Here is an 18487-nt window from a genome sequence, read left to right as displayed (position 1 = left end):
TACTTTCAAAACTCTGTTTAAATTGAAGGATCATCTTATTACTTTTTGAATATAAGCAATTTGTCTCATTAGCACAATCCCCCATACCTTTATGTTCTACACCCACTGTAGTTGGAACAAATATGCTTTAATCTCTATTTTAGTATATACATGAACCAGAATATGGAGAACTGTAGCTGCTTTACAAACTTTGTAAAAAGACAGTGCCAATACTTCTACTTCATACCAATTAAGCAAACCACAAACAAATGACAAAAACAGGGAACTTTTTAGCTGAGTCATAAGTGTATCTACCACAGTTAAAAGTACGTAAGAATAATGAGGTTTGATATACTTCATAGCATGTACAAAGAACCTATGTATTATTTTTCAATCTAGTCATGTTCTTAAGGGTCTGGTCTAATTTATTCAATGTTGTTCAAAGGCTAGTGGTCCATTTTTATTATGATAACAAGCCAGTTAATTTAGAATACAGTTGATTTCTGCTCCTTAATTTCAATTTAGTTTTAAAAGAACTAATTTTCTTTTACTGTGTTCGTTTGTAACAATAATGTCAGGTGGAACAAGCACAGCTTTCAAAATGGCTTTAACAGCCAACTCTTGAAAGGGAGTAAAATGAATATAGGAGCACAAAGCTTGTATGTGTTTTGAGCTGGAAAAAGCAGAAAAGGAGTGCTTCTTATGAAGCCCATACTGATCTTCAACTACACAAAATTATGTATTATGCAAACACCTCTACTGCTTAATAATTAAAACAGTCTTCTATTACAAATATTATTATTACAAATGCCAGGATTTTTTTCCCATGCAAAGTTCCTCTTCCTCCCAGAAAAAGTTCAGGTACTATCTTTACTAAAAATGATGAAACACTTCCTGCTTCACCATACTATTTACTGCAATAAAAAGCTATAATGCAGAGTAAAATCAAGTTTTTTCATTGGGACATTTTTACTGGACTTTAACAAATAAACAATTATATTTTTGCTTTATATTGCAAAGTTGTAGTAGTTTAGTTTCATTCATAACATGCAAGCACTAATTCATAAGTCCTCCACATTGACAGACTAATACCAAGAATCTTTATTTTAAATACTAAAAACTAAAGAAACCTAGAAGCAACGTTGTGTCAGGCTTGTCAAGCACTGCTAGCAAAATGTAATACAAGAACACAGAACATGGTGCAATTCTTCTACGTTGTGAAAATTATTTTCAATTGCTGCAACCAGTAATTCAGGCTGTGGTTTTATGAAGCTATTTCTGACACATGCAAACAAACATCTGGCCATTTCTGGAAGGCAAAGGGTATCCCAAGGTTTCTCGTTGGCTGTATTTTTTGATAGGAACCCATACTGCAATATCATGCAGCTCACATGCATGGATGTAAAATTAAATGTGTTAAAACTGGCAAAAAAGGGCAAGATTCAAAAGTAAACTCTAGACATGCTATGTTTTCAATACTAATATAATGATAGGAATAAGTCATAGTATCATAGTATCATTCAGGGTTGGAAGGGACCACATGGATCATCTAGTTCCAACCCCCCTGCCATCGGCAGGGACACCCCACACTAGATCAGGCTGGCCAGAGCCTCGTCCAGCCTGGTCTTAAACACCTCCAGGGACGGGGCCTCGACCACCTCCCTGGACAACCCATTCCAGGGTTTCACCACTCTCATGGCGAAGAACATCCTCCTCACATCTAGCCTGAATCTCCCCACCTCCAGCTTCATTCCATTCCCCCTAGTCCTATCACTACCTGACATCCTGAGAAGTCCTTCCCCAGCCTTCCTGTAGGCCCCCTTCAGATACTGGAAGGCCACAATTAGGTCACCTTGGAGCCTTGTCTTCTGCAGACTGAACAACCCCAACTCCTTCAGTCTGTCCTCATAGGAGAGGTGCTCCAGCCCTCTGATCATCCTCGTGGCCCTTCTCTGGACACACTCCAGCACCTCCACATCCCTCTTGTAATAGGGGCTCCAGAACTGGACACAGTACTCCAGGTGGGGTCTCACCAGCTCACCAGAGCTGAGTAGTCATTGGTTGAATGATCTACTTTTTCAGTGGTTTTGATGTTAGTTAAAGAATATTTTAAAATAGTTTCAGAAAATAAAACACAGTTTAAAAAGAATCCCAGAGATTTACTATATATAAGATTCATGAAATAGTAATCTGTAGCACTCCTCATGGTGTCTGAAGTTAAGGCTGCACACGTTTTACTTGTGACACTGTTACCAATTATTTATAGTTTGGTCAAATTGTAGACATATAGTTGGATTTTCCATGTTGGGTGTTGCCTAAAGATAGTATTTTGGGAAAGCTGCTGTAAAATTTAAGCTACTTTTGAGAATGAGGGAGTGGAAAAAAGGTGCTTTCAGTGCACTTCTGAAAAACCTTCATGGCAATTAAGAAAAAATACACCTAAAGTTTTTTCTTGCTTAAACCTCTAGTGCATTTATTCCTTTGTTCTGCCTCCTGCAGCTTCCTGCTGCCCTTATCTGGCTCTACAGTCCAATTCTTATTTCTCACTCTCTGCCCTAGAGCTTCATATCCCCTAATTGCAACCCTTTGCTCCATAGTTCTGTCTTGCACTACCTCTCTTATTTTCTCTTCAAGTCATTCCCAGCTTCATACTCTGCCACTGCAAAAGTTGCTTCTGCGAAATTGCAATGCTGTGGGCAGCACTGGTCATGTTAAAGTCTGGCAATATCATACACAACAAACCAATCCAAAGTGTTAGAAGCGCTGAACATCATTAATAACAATGCCTGTTAGAGGCAAATTCACAAAAGTGTGATATACTTTTTGATCAGGTATATGTATCAGAAGATCAAACTCAACTGTTTGATTTGCTCATTATGCAATTGGCAAATGTTAGATTGTATTAAATAAAAACCCAGCTTTGTTTAAATTAACACTTTGTAGGTGTTTGAAGTACCCAACTGTTATCATCAAAGATTTTAACTCTGCTTTTTGCAAAATAAATATTTAAAATACTTCTTATCAAAGACTAAAGTATTAGAACCATTTTGAGATACATGCATACAGTATTTGTGAAGAGTTTTAACATTAGTGCTCAGTACAAGTATTTCAGGCTGCTGGAAAAGAACTTTTAAGTCAATAAACTATTTTTAAGTTCTGTGGTTAGAACACTCATAACACTACTGAAAACCAAATCTTCTTCAGGGAATGGGAATAAATGTTAGAAAAATTAGAGAATTCATTTCTCACAGAGCAGTAATAGCCTAGAATTTAAAGTTTCTTACAACTTGCTCAAGGATCCTGCACTACTAGCCTGTAGCTATTCAAGTAGAGGCTTGAGAGGGCTCTGGGCAACCTGGTCTAGTTGAGGATGTCCCTGCTTACTGCAGAGGGGGTTGGACCAGATGACCTTTAGAGGTCCCTTCCAACCCAGACCATTCCTTGATTCCCTGCGATTCTGTGAAACAGTGATACAATTGTTTCACATTCAGTTTCAGCTCCAGCTGAGTTTCTGGTTTTGGAACCTCATCTTCCTCTATGCTTGCATCACAGCATAACCAATCCGCATGTTCTTGAGAATTTTCTCAGAGCTACAGTACACCCAGGTTTTGGGTTGGTTTGGGGGTTTGTATGTGTTTTGTTGCTCTTTGTTTGTTTTCTTTATTGAAGGCAGAACTTTGTGGAATGAGGCTGATACCATGCCCCATAACCAACTGTCCAAGGATATTTTCATATAAACGCAAGGTTCTCAAGGCTTAATGGCATTCCCTTGTCCAGTGTAAGGGTACACATGATGATGACCTAAATTCAGCAGCCCAGAGCACTACATTTAAAACTAGCAAAATGTTTGTTTTCAAGGAGTCCAAACTCCTCTGATTCTCAGGACTCCTATTTTTAAGGAGTCCAGAGAATTAAAATGATACTCTTATCGTGATTGCCCATTGGAATGGGCTGCCCTGGGTGGTGGTGGAGTCACCATCACTGGAGGTGTTCAGGAGACTTGATGGGGTGCTTGGTGCCATGGTTTAGTTATTTAGGTGGGTTGGATTGGTTGATGGGTTGGATGTGATGATCTTGAAGGTCTCCTCCGGTCTGGTCTGGTCTGGTCTGGTCTATTCTATTCTATTCCCATTTTCTTCTCCAAATTCTACTACATTGTTTCTCTTGAGCTTGGGATGTTGTCAAAAGATCCACAATGCAAGGTTCTGCTGGAACACTGCTTTTTAAATATGTATGTACTTCAGTTTTTTTGCCACAATACTTATAGACTCAAAAATCCATCAACTTTTCATACACTGCTCTTTCTACTATAGTTAGGGATATAAAGATTTCCTGGAATTCTGTAATATAAATATAGAATATATGTCATATATTGCCCTGAAAATAGTGATATTAAATGCATTTTATTCTTTACAATATACTTCTTTTCATATTTGAAATTACATTTTATTTTTTTTTCCCCTCAGTATAAAATTGTGCTGGGTGGCCTAGAGCTGCTGCTAAGTGACCCTGATTTGTACTCTAGGACTTGTATTCCAGCTGCATTAATAAATCAGGCGTATCATTTTAAGGTTTCAACGGCGGCATCCTGACAAAGGCACGCATAAATCCGACAGCAGAACTGCATAAAGCATGCCTATACCACTGTAAAAACACCTCCCAAGAGTTACAGTATGGTTTTTAAAAAACACCAAAAAAAATAACGGTTTGGAAAAGAATAGTAGTTTGTCAAGCTACAGAGACCTAGTTTCACTGTTTAAACAGACTTTTTCCACTTGCAAGGGGCAAAGAGAAAATGAGCAAGCAGAAAGGAATGGGGAAGGTCCAGTTGCACATTCAAACAATGTTGCTTTTCTTCTTATGATACACAAAGCAAGAATTGACACTTTTTTTTTTTAATAGATTCTTCTGATAAAAATTTACATAAAATTTTTGTCTTGCTTGTGTAGAGCATTATGGATAGCTACACCACAGAGCTGATTTCCAAAAGTTAATTGCATTAATTCATTGCTCAGAAAATGAAATTATATTGCCAAATTGTAGATATTGCAGCTCCCTATCAATAAGGATGTTAACATTTTGGCTGTGAGTATTTGCGTTACTTTTAAGCCGCATGTAGATTTAACTTGGTAATGAAAGCCACAGTCGTCTTCATCAATTCACACTACCACTTGCAATGAGCTGCAATGAATAGAAAGGATTTGAGTGGTCTTAATTCTGCTTTGTCTTCTACAAGAGTTTCTTTTGCAGCCTTAAGCAAGTCCTTTGCCTTCACATTAGTAACATCAAAAGCCTGCCTGTTGCTGCTGAGAACAACTGTTTGTTCTACACAAGCTTTATGCACAGATTGCTTGGTAATCTCTGCTCAGAAAGTCGTATTTTGCAATTGCTTAGATTCAATTTCACACAATCAGATGAGCTTTGTCACCATTACACTATGTGCACTCAGTTAAAGCTAGAAATAGTTAATTAGGCTGCTCACCGCATTCACATTGTTTTCTCACATGCTACCTTCTCCACTGAATTATCAAACCAACGTAATTCAACTTTAAAAAATGTGGTGATGTTTGCACTTGAGAGTTGCATTGTAAGCCTCTCTCATTGCAGCTGCATTTGCAGTTAAGAAAACTGTCTTGAAAAAGACTGCATGTGGAAAAAGAAATTTGTTTGCTAATACTTCAAATACAACTTGTCCAGACCAGAACGCATTTCAACAGGCAAAAGAAATTCCACTGTTTAAGTATTTAGGGCATCTTTAAGTAAGAAAAACATAATAATGAGAATAAACTGGTAGCTTGGAAATCCAACTGTATCATACTCATCATTTGCTCACAAATATCTGAATTTACTTATGTCATAGTGTTTCTAGAGTATTAGTATGCAAACTTTTATAGCAGCACACAGGCCTTAGACACTTCTGTTTACTTTTAATTCAGTACAGGCCAACAATAAACAGAAATATTTGGAACACATTCCCATTTAAAAAATGGTGATGTTGTATTATATAACTTTTAATTTAGTTTAATGTAATGGTGGCCAGGACACATAAATGATAATACATTACACTGTGGAGAACCACTATTCAGAGTTCTTTGGGCTAAATTTGAACCTCAGAAGCACTCTTATCTGGTCCTATCCCCTTTCCACCCATTGACTCTCTTTTCCATATACAACTGAATGATTTTTTCAAGAATCATAAAAAGGTGGAAGGATCAACTGCCTTTGCCTGGTCCAATTCCTCACTCGTAACAGCGCTAACACTTCACGCTGCTCTGGGTACAGAATAGGTGAGGTTGGAAGGGACTTCTTGATGTTATCTTGTCCAAGTACCTGCCCAAGCAGGGCCAGCTGGAGCCAGCTGCTCAGGACTGTGACCAGTGGGACTTTGAATTTTTTTAAGTATGGATATTCCGTAACAACTCTTGGCCTCTTTTCAATATCTGATCACATTTGTGATGACAATTATTTTTCTAGTAACTAATTCCCATTTTCCTTCTTGCAACCTATGTCCATTACCTGATGCTGTATTACTAGGCATATCCATGTAGTCTGACTTCGATATTCTTTATACTCTCTCATTAGGTATAGGTTAAGACAGCTATAAGAACTAACTTCACCTTGCATGCCATGTTCTCCAGTTCACATTTGGAAGACAACAGAAAACTCTCATACTTCAAGCAATATACTGTGTACTAAAAGTTGCCTTGGAAAGAGTAAGGCTATTTCCTAGTTCATTATACTTTGCTTGCTGTCTGATAAAGGTGGTAAGATAGTTTTTATTCATGGTACTTTGTTAGTTTTTATCTTCTGCTGCACATTTGCCTTCTGCTAAAGAATCAGCTAGTGGTTGCCAAGTGGAACAGGATGCTACACCTTGCTGGAAAGACCACCAGTTTAATCTGTCAGTGAACAGTAGGTCATGTGCATCCTCCTCTTTCTTCATAAATAAACAGGAAAGAAGTTTCAAAATATGACATTGCATGAGGGAAAAAAAATGAGAACTAGGAGAGAAAAGTTTTCTAATGATTTAACATATTTAAAATAAAACCAATTTAAAGCCTATTGATAAGAAATGTGAAATTACAGGTTCAGACAAGACCCAGGTACAGACCCCAAACACGGAAGAATAGAGACCAAGAAATAAATACTTGTGTGTGTATATATGTGTGTGTTTGTGCACCTGTAAATATATAGATCTATTAATGCATATTTCCATAAAACTTCATGTGTCCACCTCTACAAGGTGACTCTATGAGTCAGAAGTCACACTCCACAAGTTAGATTTGTCTTTTGAATGGTAGATTTGTCAATTCTTTTTATTAGAAAAATCTCCACTATCAAATTAAAGCTTAGGAGATGAGTATCAACTTAAGTGACATCTATTCAAGCCACAATGTCTTACATACTAGTTCAGATAAAAATGTCAAACCATTTAATATTCTTAGTTGTTTCATTAGGTATGTGAAGAATTACACAGAAGTCATTGTCACAGAGCAAGATTAGTGTGTTTTAACTTGCATAATGAAAATATTCATTCCAAAGACATCCTATTTCCATAAGAGGTTTCCATTTAAAAAAATGTGTATTTCAAGCTTCTGCACTGACTGGGAAGGAAAACAAAGAGACCTCTTATTAACGAAAATGATTGTGGTGCAAAGCGAGTTGGTGAAATGCAAGAAGTATTGGACATTCATAAAGCATTAATCATAGGAAAACTGGAAATAATGGAAAAGTAAATAGGTGAAAATATTTTGAAAGTTAAGAATTACATTTCAGTTCTATTTTGATTTGATTCAGAATTGAATTGGTTTTGTATATATTTTGCTTTAATAAAATACTGAAAACCAGGATCAATTTGTACACGGAACAGTAATACTATTATCTGCTTCAGCAGTTTAACAAAAAAGGGTTTGCCTGTCATTTCATTTGACTTCACAAAACCTCACAGGTATTTGTGAAGGCTGTGGATGTATGCTTTAGAAATAGGGTAACATTTATAAATTTTAGAAAGAATATGGCAGCTCTGGTTTGACTGCTTATTCTTTGTAAAATACACATAATGAAATAAAAGATGCTGGGATGTCATCTATGTGCTCTTGTAAGAAAGCACCTGCTTACTCAGTCTGGAAAAGAGAAGGCTCCAAGGTGACCTAATTGTGGCCTTCCAGTATCTGAAGGGGGCCTACAGGAAGGCTGGGGAGGGACTTCTCAGGAACTCAGGTAGTGATAGGACTAGGGGGAATGGAATGAAGCTGGAGGTGGGGAGATTCAGGCTAGATGTGAGGAGGAGGTTCTTCACCATGAGAGTGGTGAAACCCTGGAATGGGTTGTCCAGGGAGGTGGTTGAGGCCCCGTCCCTGGAGGTGTTTAAGACCAGGCTGGATGAGGCTCTGGCCAACCTGATCTAGTGTAGGGTGTCCCTGCCCATGGCAGGGGGGTTGGAACTAGATGATGCTTGTGGTCCCTTCCAACCCTGACTGATACTATGATGATACTGTAAGTGTTCTTTTACCTCATGGGGCAGCTAGCTTGTGTTTGCTCACAGTTGTGGTGTCTTTATAAAAAGCTCTAAATGAGTAAGGTTTGGATGCTCCTATATTCAAGAGCTAGGACTTCTAAATCAGCAGTGGAGTTTAGACAGACCTGAGTGCATTAAACAGATTACACCAAAAGTTAAAATTGGAGCGGTTTAAAACAACCTGTTCTCATAAACATTCAGTCTCCTAAGTGGATGTCACCACTTTCTATATAACACTTAGGGAGGTAATTTCAAGGAATCCTGTACAGGTAAATCAGGCTGGAAGACAGGAAGTAACTAAAAACACATGGGGAAAAGTGCATGAGTGAGAAAGTAGCAGGAAATCTAATCTACAATTTTGAACCTCACATTATTATACTGGGAGGTAGGGGTCATCTCACAGCCAGGTATTTACTTTGAAGCTGTACCTATTGATCAATTCATTTTTGAATCCTACTTAGCTTCTGAGAGAGGATAAACTGGCAAAGGGATTATAATTTTACGAAACAGGTTTAAAAGGACTGTGAATAACATTAAAAGAAATGCATGGTTCTGGCCCAAAGCTGACAATACTCTCTTAGAGAGTAGCTGTATTCAAATAACAACCTGCACTATGAAAAGAAAGAAAGAAACAAACCAACAAGTCAATCAAATAGTAAGGTGCAATAAAAGTCACAGTAGGAGAAACAGAAAAGAAAAAGCAGATGGCCCACCATGAATGGAACATTTAAGAGGGGAAGAACTGTGCCTATCATTACTTTCATCTTGGCCTACCTATTTGCTCCTGTTAAAAGAAAAGGGACACACATACCAAAGCTCTCTCCTTCCATTCCAATAGGGCCAGGCTGAGGAGTCTCTCCATTCTTCAAGCAGTTATGAATGTATGCTGCCTTCCACCTGGCATACTTCCTGTGCTGGGCATTCTGTGGAAAGGAAAAACCCAGCCACTTTAACCACTCACTTCTAAAAATTAATGTATTCAAACCAGAAATGTAAGCTGCTATCCCTTGACATCCCTTTGAAGATAAACTGCACGTGAAATGAATTGGTGAATTAAAAAGAAATATCAAAATAACTGCTCTACAGGTTCTCAGTATGAAAGGAAAAAGTGTAGCATGTCTACTAGTGTAGCATGTCAAGAAAGAAAACACATTATACCAGGACCATCTAGCATGAAATATGGAACAACTTGTAATTGCCAATGTGAGATAATAAAGAAAACTTCCTGTCTCCACAAGCTTAGATGATTATTTACTTTAAATGTCTGAAACTTTAAACACTACTCTTGCTCACCAGTAACACAGAACCTTTCTAATCATATTAAAGTGTATTTAAAAGCATAAATACAAAAAGGCTGCTGAAGTTGCAGTTTAGTGTGGTGGTGGTGGGATATTCCAGGGCATAACAGTACTTTGATTTATTATATCTTCACAACAGTCAGATGGACGGACTTGAGCAATACATAAAACTACCTGCAGAGCAAGGGGTTGCATTAATAAATACTTCAAATACACTTCTAATAACAAGTTTAATAGTTACTAGAAAAAAAAAATTTGTACATCCAAAAATTAATCACTATATTGACAGTCAATAAAACTGTTGTTAATACCCTGAAATGGTATTGATATGAAACAACAGCAGTGAGAAGCAAATCTGCAGCTTGCCTTTCTGACTTTATTTCCATTTCTATGGCAATAGTTTGAAATTGAAAAAAAACCCAAACACTTCAGTATTTAAAGACAATTAAGACAACATTTAATTATTTTCAGTTTCTGGGAAAAAGGAATTGAGGAAAATCATTTAACCTTGGTCTTCATAAATTCTCCTTTCTGCAAAACATGAGCAATTGAAATAAATGTCAAAATCTCAACTGTTTTGAGATTTTCCATTACATTAAAAAAAAAATATAAATCCCAAACCAAACCAAAACCAACTTACTCTTCCTATGTACAACTTTAGTATCCCAAAACATGAATGTAAGATTGGCCACTTTCTACCTCCTGGGCTTGTTACCATAGTGTGTTTTTTTTAATCCAGAAGAGTTCTCAATCAAATTGTTATGTAAATCAAATGCTTTGTTAGAAGTTGTAAGATAAATAACCAGTTCTGACAGTTATGAAGTCATATATTTGAAGGAAAAAAGCTGAATATAAACAGAGATAAGAAATGCAGAAGTATGAGTGGAATAATTTGGCCAAGTAATCAATACTGGTTGATGCTGTGCTTCACATCAACGTCATCACATGCAAGGTACTGGTGAACTCAGATTTTCACAGTAACACTCACAAGTTGAATGGTTTGGAATCTAAAGCAGACAGAATAATCTCTCTTTAATAGTCCTGACTGAAATAACATGCAAAGTTTTTGAGAATTAACAAAATGAAATTCAAAATTCTACTTCACAAAGCCTATTGTACCATCATCTAGAGTAGGGTAGAGGGTGACAGTATAATGCATATCTCCAGGAAGCTTCCTCGCTTATATTTAATACATCAGTATCCATCAGGATGCTCACATAGGCCAGGAGAAAGATACAGCCTTCATTTCTGCAAATACAATGTTCTCCAGAAAACAGCCTACCCTTATGACTGATATGTTAAAATGTACTCATTGTATCTCAGAAGGGAAAAGTACAATTAGAAAACACAACTTTCTGTTAAATACTTTCCTTCAATAATCATTCCTGGACAGGTAGTGTTACAGGTGAAATTCTTTTATTATTCATAGATAAATCTATAGAAGCCATAAAATGCAAAAATACACAGAGTATGGTACTTTCAGAAAAGAACAGTCCAATTCTTTGGCCCTAGAAACTGTTATGATTTGGCATCATACAGAATATCAGGGCACACAGCAGCCAGTTTTAAGAGAACACATGAAAGAAAAATCTTACTTGCACCTCTTGATAGATGAAAATGGTAGACTGGTATAGTCACAGGCTATAGAAGATGTGGCAAAATGTTCTAGGGCAAGACCTCTAAGATCTAAACCTACCTTCCTGAATGACACAGTACACAAGAAAGGCACCACTATCAAAACCATTCTTTTACTTTCCTTCCAATATTTACAAATGAAAGTAGCCACGGCAACTGTATTTTAAATTGCATGTTAGGGTCACCTATCAGATCAGGGATTGACATACAGGATAGTAAGTATCTGAATTCCAAGCAGGGCATGGAATAGTTTGGGATCAGGACAACCACAGACTTGTTATGGGCCTGCAGATCGGCAGAACTTTTGGGTTCTCAGGCTAGTGGAAGCCTGTAACAGTCAAGCATATGAGAAAAAAACAATTGTAGACTACCTGTGTGGATTTAGGTGTCCTGAGATATATCCAGGACTTAAGTGACCAGTACGTGCTGATTTTGTCTTAGATTGTTTAGTGCTGTTATTTCTTAGTTATTTTTCCAGGTATTTCAACCTTCCTTTAATAAGATTTGAAACTTATCTTTGTGATCCAGTAGCAGTTTTCTCTTTTCCCCCCTTTGTCAGAAGATGTCAACTACACCATCACATTTTCAAACGGAGCTTCTCATTCAGTTAACTGAACAAGAAAATCTCCCTTTTCATTTTCACAATGAGTACCTGCTCCTCTGTATCAGAGATTAATTCTTCAGTGGGACATGAATAACAGAAAGGAGCTGACCATGCACCAATAGAAAAGCTTGTTTTAAAACAGACCAAGAGATTATTCAGGTGTATCATAACAAAAGCATTCATGATCTTGTTCAGCCAATTCTGGAATAACAGTTTGATTATAAGATTGCCTGCCATAAAGAGAATTGTGTTAGTTGATTCAGTAGATTTCTTTTTATTTTTTAATTAAAATATTCAAGTTCTAATGGTCAGATAGTGAGCAACTTCTATGAAGTAAATTCACATTCTTCCAACTTTAACATATCACTTTTAACAGTAGGGTCTGTTGCAACCCCCAAAATATCTATTTTGACTAAAACTGCACACAAATACATCTCAATTGTTAGCACTAAAGTTTTTGCTTGCAGGGGAAAAAAGTAAAGGTGGAAAAAGGCTGGAACCCTCCAGCACTTTTCCTATACTCATTCATACTCACTCAGTGTAATGCTCTGTGTACCCCAGTAACAATCAGATTTTGAATTTCTAAGTCATAAAGCATCTTCTAACAGATACAGAAAGGACTGCTTAAAAGAAAACCCAAAGTAAAACAGCAGCAGTGTGCATTCATCATTGCACCAAAGCATTATCATCATATTCATTCATCTTAAAACAGAGATATTGCTCTACTGATGAGAGCAAATCCCACATAATGCCCTCTCTGGCAATGCATAGGGGAGGGAAAAAACTGTCTAGTATTTCTTACATATTTTATATGAAATAGCACAGTTCCTTATCACTTACTAACAAGTATTTGACTACACAATTAAAGCTCATGTTCTTTGAAGTTTATATACACATATTACAAAAACAATTTTACAGAGCTACACCAGTAATTTGCACCTAGGTGCTAGGAAAAGCAATTAGATAATCCACTCACGTCCCTAATGCTTACCTCTTCAGTGAGCTCCCCGAAGACTGTTAGCACATCTATAAGGAGACTTGCAGTATAAAAGGATTTTATCATGTTTCTGCAAAAAAGAAAATAGTTCACTAACTTGGTAATGTCAGTCTCTTCGGATCAGATTTTAGGAGTTAGCATTTTAGATCAACTGGCTTATTTCAAGCCAATTATCAATTGGAACTCCAGAGAGGATTGAGTCAGACAACGGAATTCATTTCAAAAACAACCTTGTAAAGAACTGGGCAAAAAAGCATGGCACTGAGTGGATATTCCACATTCCCTACTATACCAGCTGCAGGGAAGGTTGAATGATACATTTGTTTGTTGAAGACCACTCTTAAAGCCATGGGGGGCGGATTTTAAGTAATTAAGGTGGCTCAGTTGGTAGCACATAAGACCCTTAATGGTGAAGGTCTTGAGTTCAAGACTGCAGTGGGCAGTAGTGTCTTCCCTACTCTAGTGGTGAGGTCTGTGGTGACAGGTTGGACTCGATGATCTTTGAGGCCCCTTCCAACCTTAGGAATACTGAATCTTTGAAAACCTGGGAAAAACATTTAGCACAAGCAACCTCTCCTCCTCCATTACTTTGCAATGCTTAGATTTAGCAATATATTGAGTAGCCTCCTGACTACCATGCAGGAAGTTTTCAGCATTTTTCTAAAGCTGAAGTCATGTGTTCCGCACTTAGTTTCTAGTTTGGAATGTTCAATACAGGATATAGGGCATCCTACATTATCTTACAGAAAACCATCAATATGCTGTAAATCAAATCACATATAACCACAACCATTTTAATATCACTGGACAGTAGAAACTACAACATGCTTGATGTCAAGTTCAGCATTAGCTTGGGGCTTTAAAAGGCTTGCCAGTAGGTGAGCAACCTCTGAAAGAACACAAGAAGGAGGATAACAATTAATGCGTGAAGTAAGAGACAAACAAGTACTTAACAAATTGTTTTCTGAAAGAGAAATGAATATATTAAAGCCCAATTCTTGTTTCCAAATTAAAGAGTTTAAATATTCAGATTTCCTGACCAGAACTTAATTCAGATAGCAAAACCAGATTTTCACCTACTTATGAAATTGCCCAGCTCTGTCTTCATTGTCTGCATATAAAAACATTTTTAAAGCATAATTCTCCACATGAGCAGAACCAACAATTTCCTGAGTAATTGCTTCATTATCACCAAACTGCTTCTTCATCTGAAAAAAATGAAAAACAAACCAAAACTTTTAGACCCTAAGAGTTCCACAATCTAATTCAGACACAAGGAACTGATGATTTACACAAATCCAAGGTCAATTTTAAAAAGAAACACAGTATAAACTTTATACAAATCTCCAGCTTCTAACACAACAAATGCTAAAAGCAGCACACTAAAGAGAAAACACATTCTTTTGGAGGGAGAGAAGGGAAGACTCCAGGGAGACCTAATAGCAGCCTTCCAGTACCTGAAGGGGGACTACAAGGCTGGAGTTTAGTTGGCTGGTTTACAAAGGCCTGTAGTGATAGAACGAGGGTCAGTGGTTTTAAATTAGAGAAGAGCAGATTTAAGTTGGACATTAGGAGGAAGTTCTTTACCAGGAGGGTAGTGGAACACTGGAACAGTGGCCTGTACTTGAGGCCCCATCCTTGGAGATAATCAAGGTCAGGCTCAACAGGGCTCAGGCCAACCTGATTTAATGGAGGACACCCATGCTCACTGCAGGGGACTAGATGACCTTTGGAGGTCCCTTTCAACCAAAACCATTCTAGGATTCTATCATTATGAGTAAGTAGCTCTGAATACCATCTTCAAACACAAAATACTTTAAAAACCCCAAACAAACTGTTAAAAAACCCCACAACTACAATATTATGAAGGAGTAGCTACAGATATTTTTCCCCTTACTATCTGCGGTGGTTTTAGGCTATGCCTTTAAAATTCTGTTACAGATTTTGAGCAGAGAAGTAGAAAAATATAAGTAAATCACTACTGGGTGCAAAAAGGAAAAGTAAAGATCATTCTAAACAGTTTAATTGGAGAAAATATCTGCTATAAGACCAGCTGTACCAAAACAATTCTCTCTCTTTTCTGATCTCTGCTTGCTTTGCTCAAGAGATATTATTCTGCTTTTCGGCTGACCTTAGCTGCATCATTTTGTTAAAGTCTAACCACTGCCTTCTCTCCTCTCCTTTTCTCATTTTGGGACAGCGGGGAGTGGAACAGCTTCCCTGGTCCCTTTGACCAGGGGGAGTTTTGTGTTGTTTGCTAATTGTAAATACTGGTACAATAGTGTAAATACTGTATATTTTGTACATATTCATTGCATTCCATTGTAGAGTGTAGTTTTGCTTGTGAATACAACTTATATTTGCTTCCAACTGAGCTGGTCTGGCAAAGTTAATGTTAGGGGGGCATTTCAACCCACCACACTATCTGAAAGACCAAGCACCCTGAAGCCTGTGTCAGGATTCAATAGAGTTCAACTGATCAAGCAATGCATGCTTTATAAAGGTACTGTAGGCGAGAGTGATTATTTATCTTTTCTCTTCGAAGGTTATTTCACTACAGTTCATTACACCTTTCAAAGCATCTGAGCTCTACCTTGACCTGTCTAGTGCCCTATGGATTTACTGGAATTTTCAGTGTAAGCAGTGTACTGCAACTCAAAGACCTCTTTTCAAAGATGTTAGAGTACAAGAATCCTCAAGTTTCCTAAGAAAAGTCAGGAAAGCAAATAACCCTCTAACAGTTACAACAGGTGGATTTACAGCTTCTGAATAGGCTTACTGTTTGCACATAAGGAAATCTCAGGTTATCCTTAGAGAACAAAAACAGGAACACTGCATGATACTGACTTGCAGCCTGTATTTTGCCAAAAAGATTTAAAAACAATCCCTGCTCAGCAGTTATTTTTCACTGTGCATGCGATGAAAGCTTAAATCATGAAGGCTGCATTTCCATATTTTTTAGACTGCTGCCAATTTTTTAGTACATAGAATGCTGCCAGAAAACTTACTTGATTTCAGTAATGAAAATACAAACTTTCCAAACAGAACTTTAAATTTGAAGACTTGTGAAACTCATACTTTACATGGTTTTCAAAAAAGTGTTTGGTTTAAAAAGTGTAATTGTTTTTCTTGTTTGTGTATCACAATTTGTAAGTTGCAAGATCTAACTGACATGAAATTGAATTTGGGGAAGAAAATTATTTGTTTATACATGTATCTGTCACCAGCTTATATATACATACACACACCTTGCACTCATAAAGTAAGTTACTAGTATACTTGATCTGATGTTTGATGGAGATGGTTTCAAATGCACAAATGACAGCTATACACTACAGTTAACCAAATTGTTTCTTTTTTGAAAGTGCCCTTCAAACAATCTGTGACTGAGTACAGCAGCACTGGTGTCTTCAATGATTCATAATTTGAACCTAAAATCGAGCAAATTTGGTTTAATTTTAGTAAAACCATTTAAATTAAAAAAGCTAGCTATAGAAAAAGCAAAACAACACAATCACATGTAAAAATACTTCTGACATAAACATGTATTCTGGATACAAAGATCACTGTATTTAATTAATTCACATATTTGGAATATTATTTTTATTGTAAAGAACGTTACCTGGTCATGTCCAGATATCTCTACAACATTTTATTCTTTGCTACTATAAAGTTCAGGATTGTTTCTAAACTTGTCTAAAACTCTAGAACAATCAGCTAAGGCAACACCCAGAAAGCTGAAATAAACTTTTAGCACAGACTTGTAGCACTGCTTCGTGCCCCCTGCAGGTTTACGACTGACTGAAAATGGCTGCTATTCCATTACTGCAGGGGTTCAAGTTGTCAGGGTATCCAAACCTCTCAGCCTCCAAAATGCTGTATTAGATCTACTTAGAAGTGCTCTCTCCATCCTTCCCGCATTGTCTACCCAGAATACCTGAGCATCACCTGTCACACAGACAATCTTACCAGCAACTGAAAGATGAAACCATGGGGTTTCACTGCTTTTCTAAATCTTCCCAAACTTGAAATAAAAGGGGTAACCAAACACTGCAGACAGATTAGTTGCTGCAGTACCACAAAGGATACAACAGATTTTAATAATCCTTATGAAATGACGAGTAGCATCTTTCAAATTTTAATTGCATCTCTCCTCTTTTGAACGTGACCATTAAAGATGTCAAAAGTTAATGAAATAACACATCAAGAATCCACTGTACACTGGGCTCTCCATTACTCAAAAATCAAAGATAAAACTAAAAAAATCAAAGCAGCACATGGTGTGAAAAAAGGACAAACGGTTCATGTTTCTTTCTGAAGAACTGAAAGCTGTTCCACTAGTTTTAAACAAACTCTCCAAGCATTCCTATGGCTAGATTTTGGATGGAATCATTAATGCTGAACAATAAAAAAAAAGAACCACTGCTTCATTTTTAAATGTTACTTTCTGCTTCCTTTGAGACTACTGAAAACTACAGCATATAGACAAACAGCTCCTGGAACTTAAGCTGCCTTTACTTTTCTTTAACTGCATTCTATTTAAGGTCCCTTGTGTTTTTAATACTATCAGGTCCACTCAAAAGAGTGTAGCACAGGTTATCTCTTACCCATATAGATAAGATTGTGATTACAAAAATAAATCAATCCATACTGTAAGATCTCAAACTGCTAAGAGAGGATACAATTAAAAATAACTTTATCTATTAGAGAATGTTCTAAAAAACTCCATGGGTACAACAGTTTCGGTAAAACATTTCAAATGCATCCAAGGACTAGGCTAGCCAGTCGTACAGCAGTGAAAATAACTCTCAAAGACTTGAAGGCATCACAGATAAATCGAGAATAAGTCTCACAGAGCATGTGTATTTATTTCATAATGCATTATGATTTCTCATGAGAAAATAAACTACCATAATTTATGCTGTCTGAACAAAATTTCAAGGCAAATGTCTGCTGAATAAAATGTCAAGTTATTTTTGTGCATGCATACCTATATATAAACATACATATAGCTTTATCTCCTTTCAATTCTTCTGCCAATTCATCACATACAAATTAAATTCATACAGTGCCTGCACACAAACAGTTGCATCAATTACTGGTGACAGAGAAAAGATAGTACTTGCAAAAGTTTAACATTAAAGTAACATTTTAGTAAGTAAAACAACTCATTTTAGACAGCAATAAATTCTACTTACAGCTTCCAACTGATCCATAAGCTTGGATAAAAATTTACGGCATTCTGGGGTTTTGCTGTCAATCTTCATCCCTGTTTGCATAGCATACAAACGACCTTTAAAGGAGACAAAAACACAGGAAAAAAAAACTTATGTTATTATCTAAGCCAAAACCCATAAGCAAACAAAGCAACACCCCCCCAATACATCTGAAAGTCAAACTGATCTTGTGATTTAACAATGTAATATTGCAGTCCTAGAGAGCTGACAACAAAATCT

The 18487-nt window shown here is 36.9% G+C and overlaps 1 protein-coding gene across 1 annotated transcript in view; it reads right to left on the bottom strand.

Annotated features, from left to right (window-relative positions):
• VTA1 (vesicle trafficking 1) overlaps positions 1-18487 on the bottom strand; it is a 44787-nt gene that overhangs the window by 14278 nt on the left and 12022 nt on the right. The window contains exons 2-5 of the mRNA XM_068150845.1: positions 18230-18324; positions 14112-14239; positions 13026-13101; positions 9309-9420 (exon numbers count right to left, since the gene is read on the bottom strand). Of these exons, the coding sequence (XP_068006946.1) occupies positions 9309-9420; positions 13026-13101; positions 14112-14239; positions 18230-18324 (411 nt within the window). The remainder of the gene's footprint in view (positions 1-9308; positions 9421-13025; positions 13102-14111; positions 14240-18229; positions 18325-18487) is intronic.

This window comes from Melanerpes formicivorus, unplaced genomic scaffold (genome assembly GCF_026170545.1).
Source record: "Melanerpes formicivorus ecotype bairdi unplaced genomic scaffold, bMelFor1.0.p_v2 SCAF_2, whole genome shotgun sequence".
Classification (NCBI taxonomy): Eukaryota; Metazoa; Chordata; class Aves; order Piciformes; family Picidae; genus Melanerpes; species Melanerpes formicivorus.
Note: the sequence above shows the minus strand (reverse complement) of the source record. Positions and strands in the feature narration are given on the sequence as shown.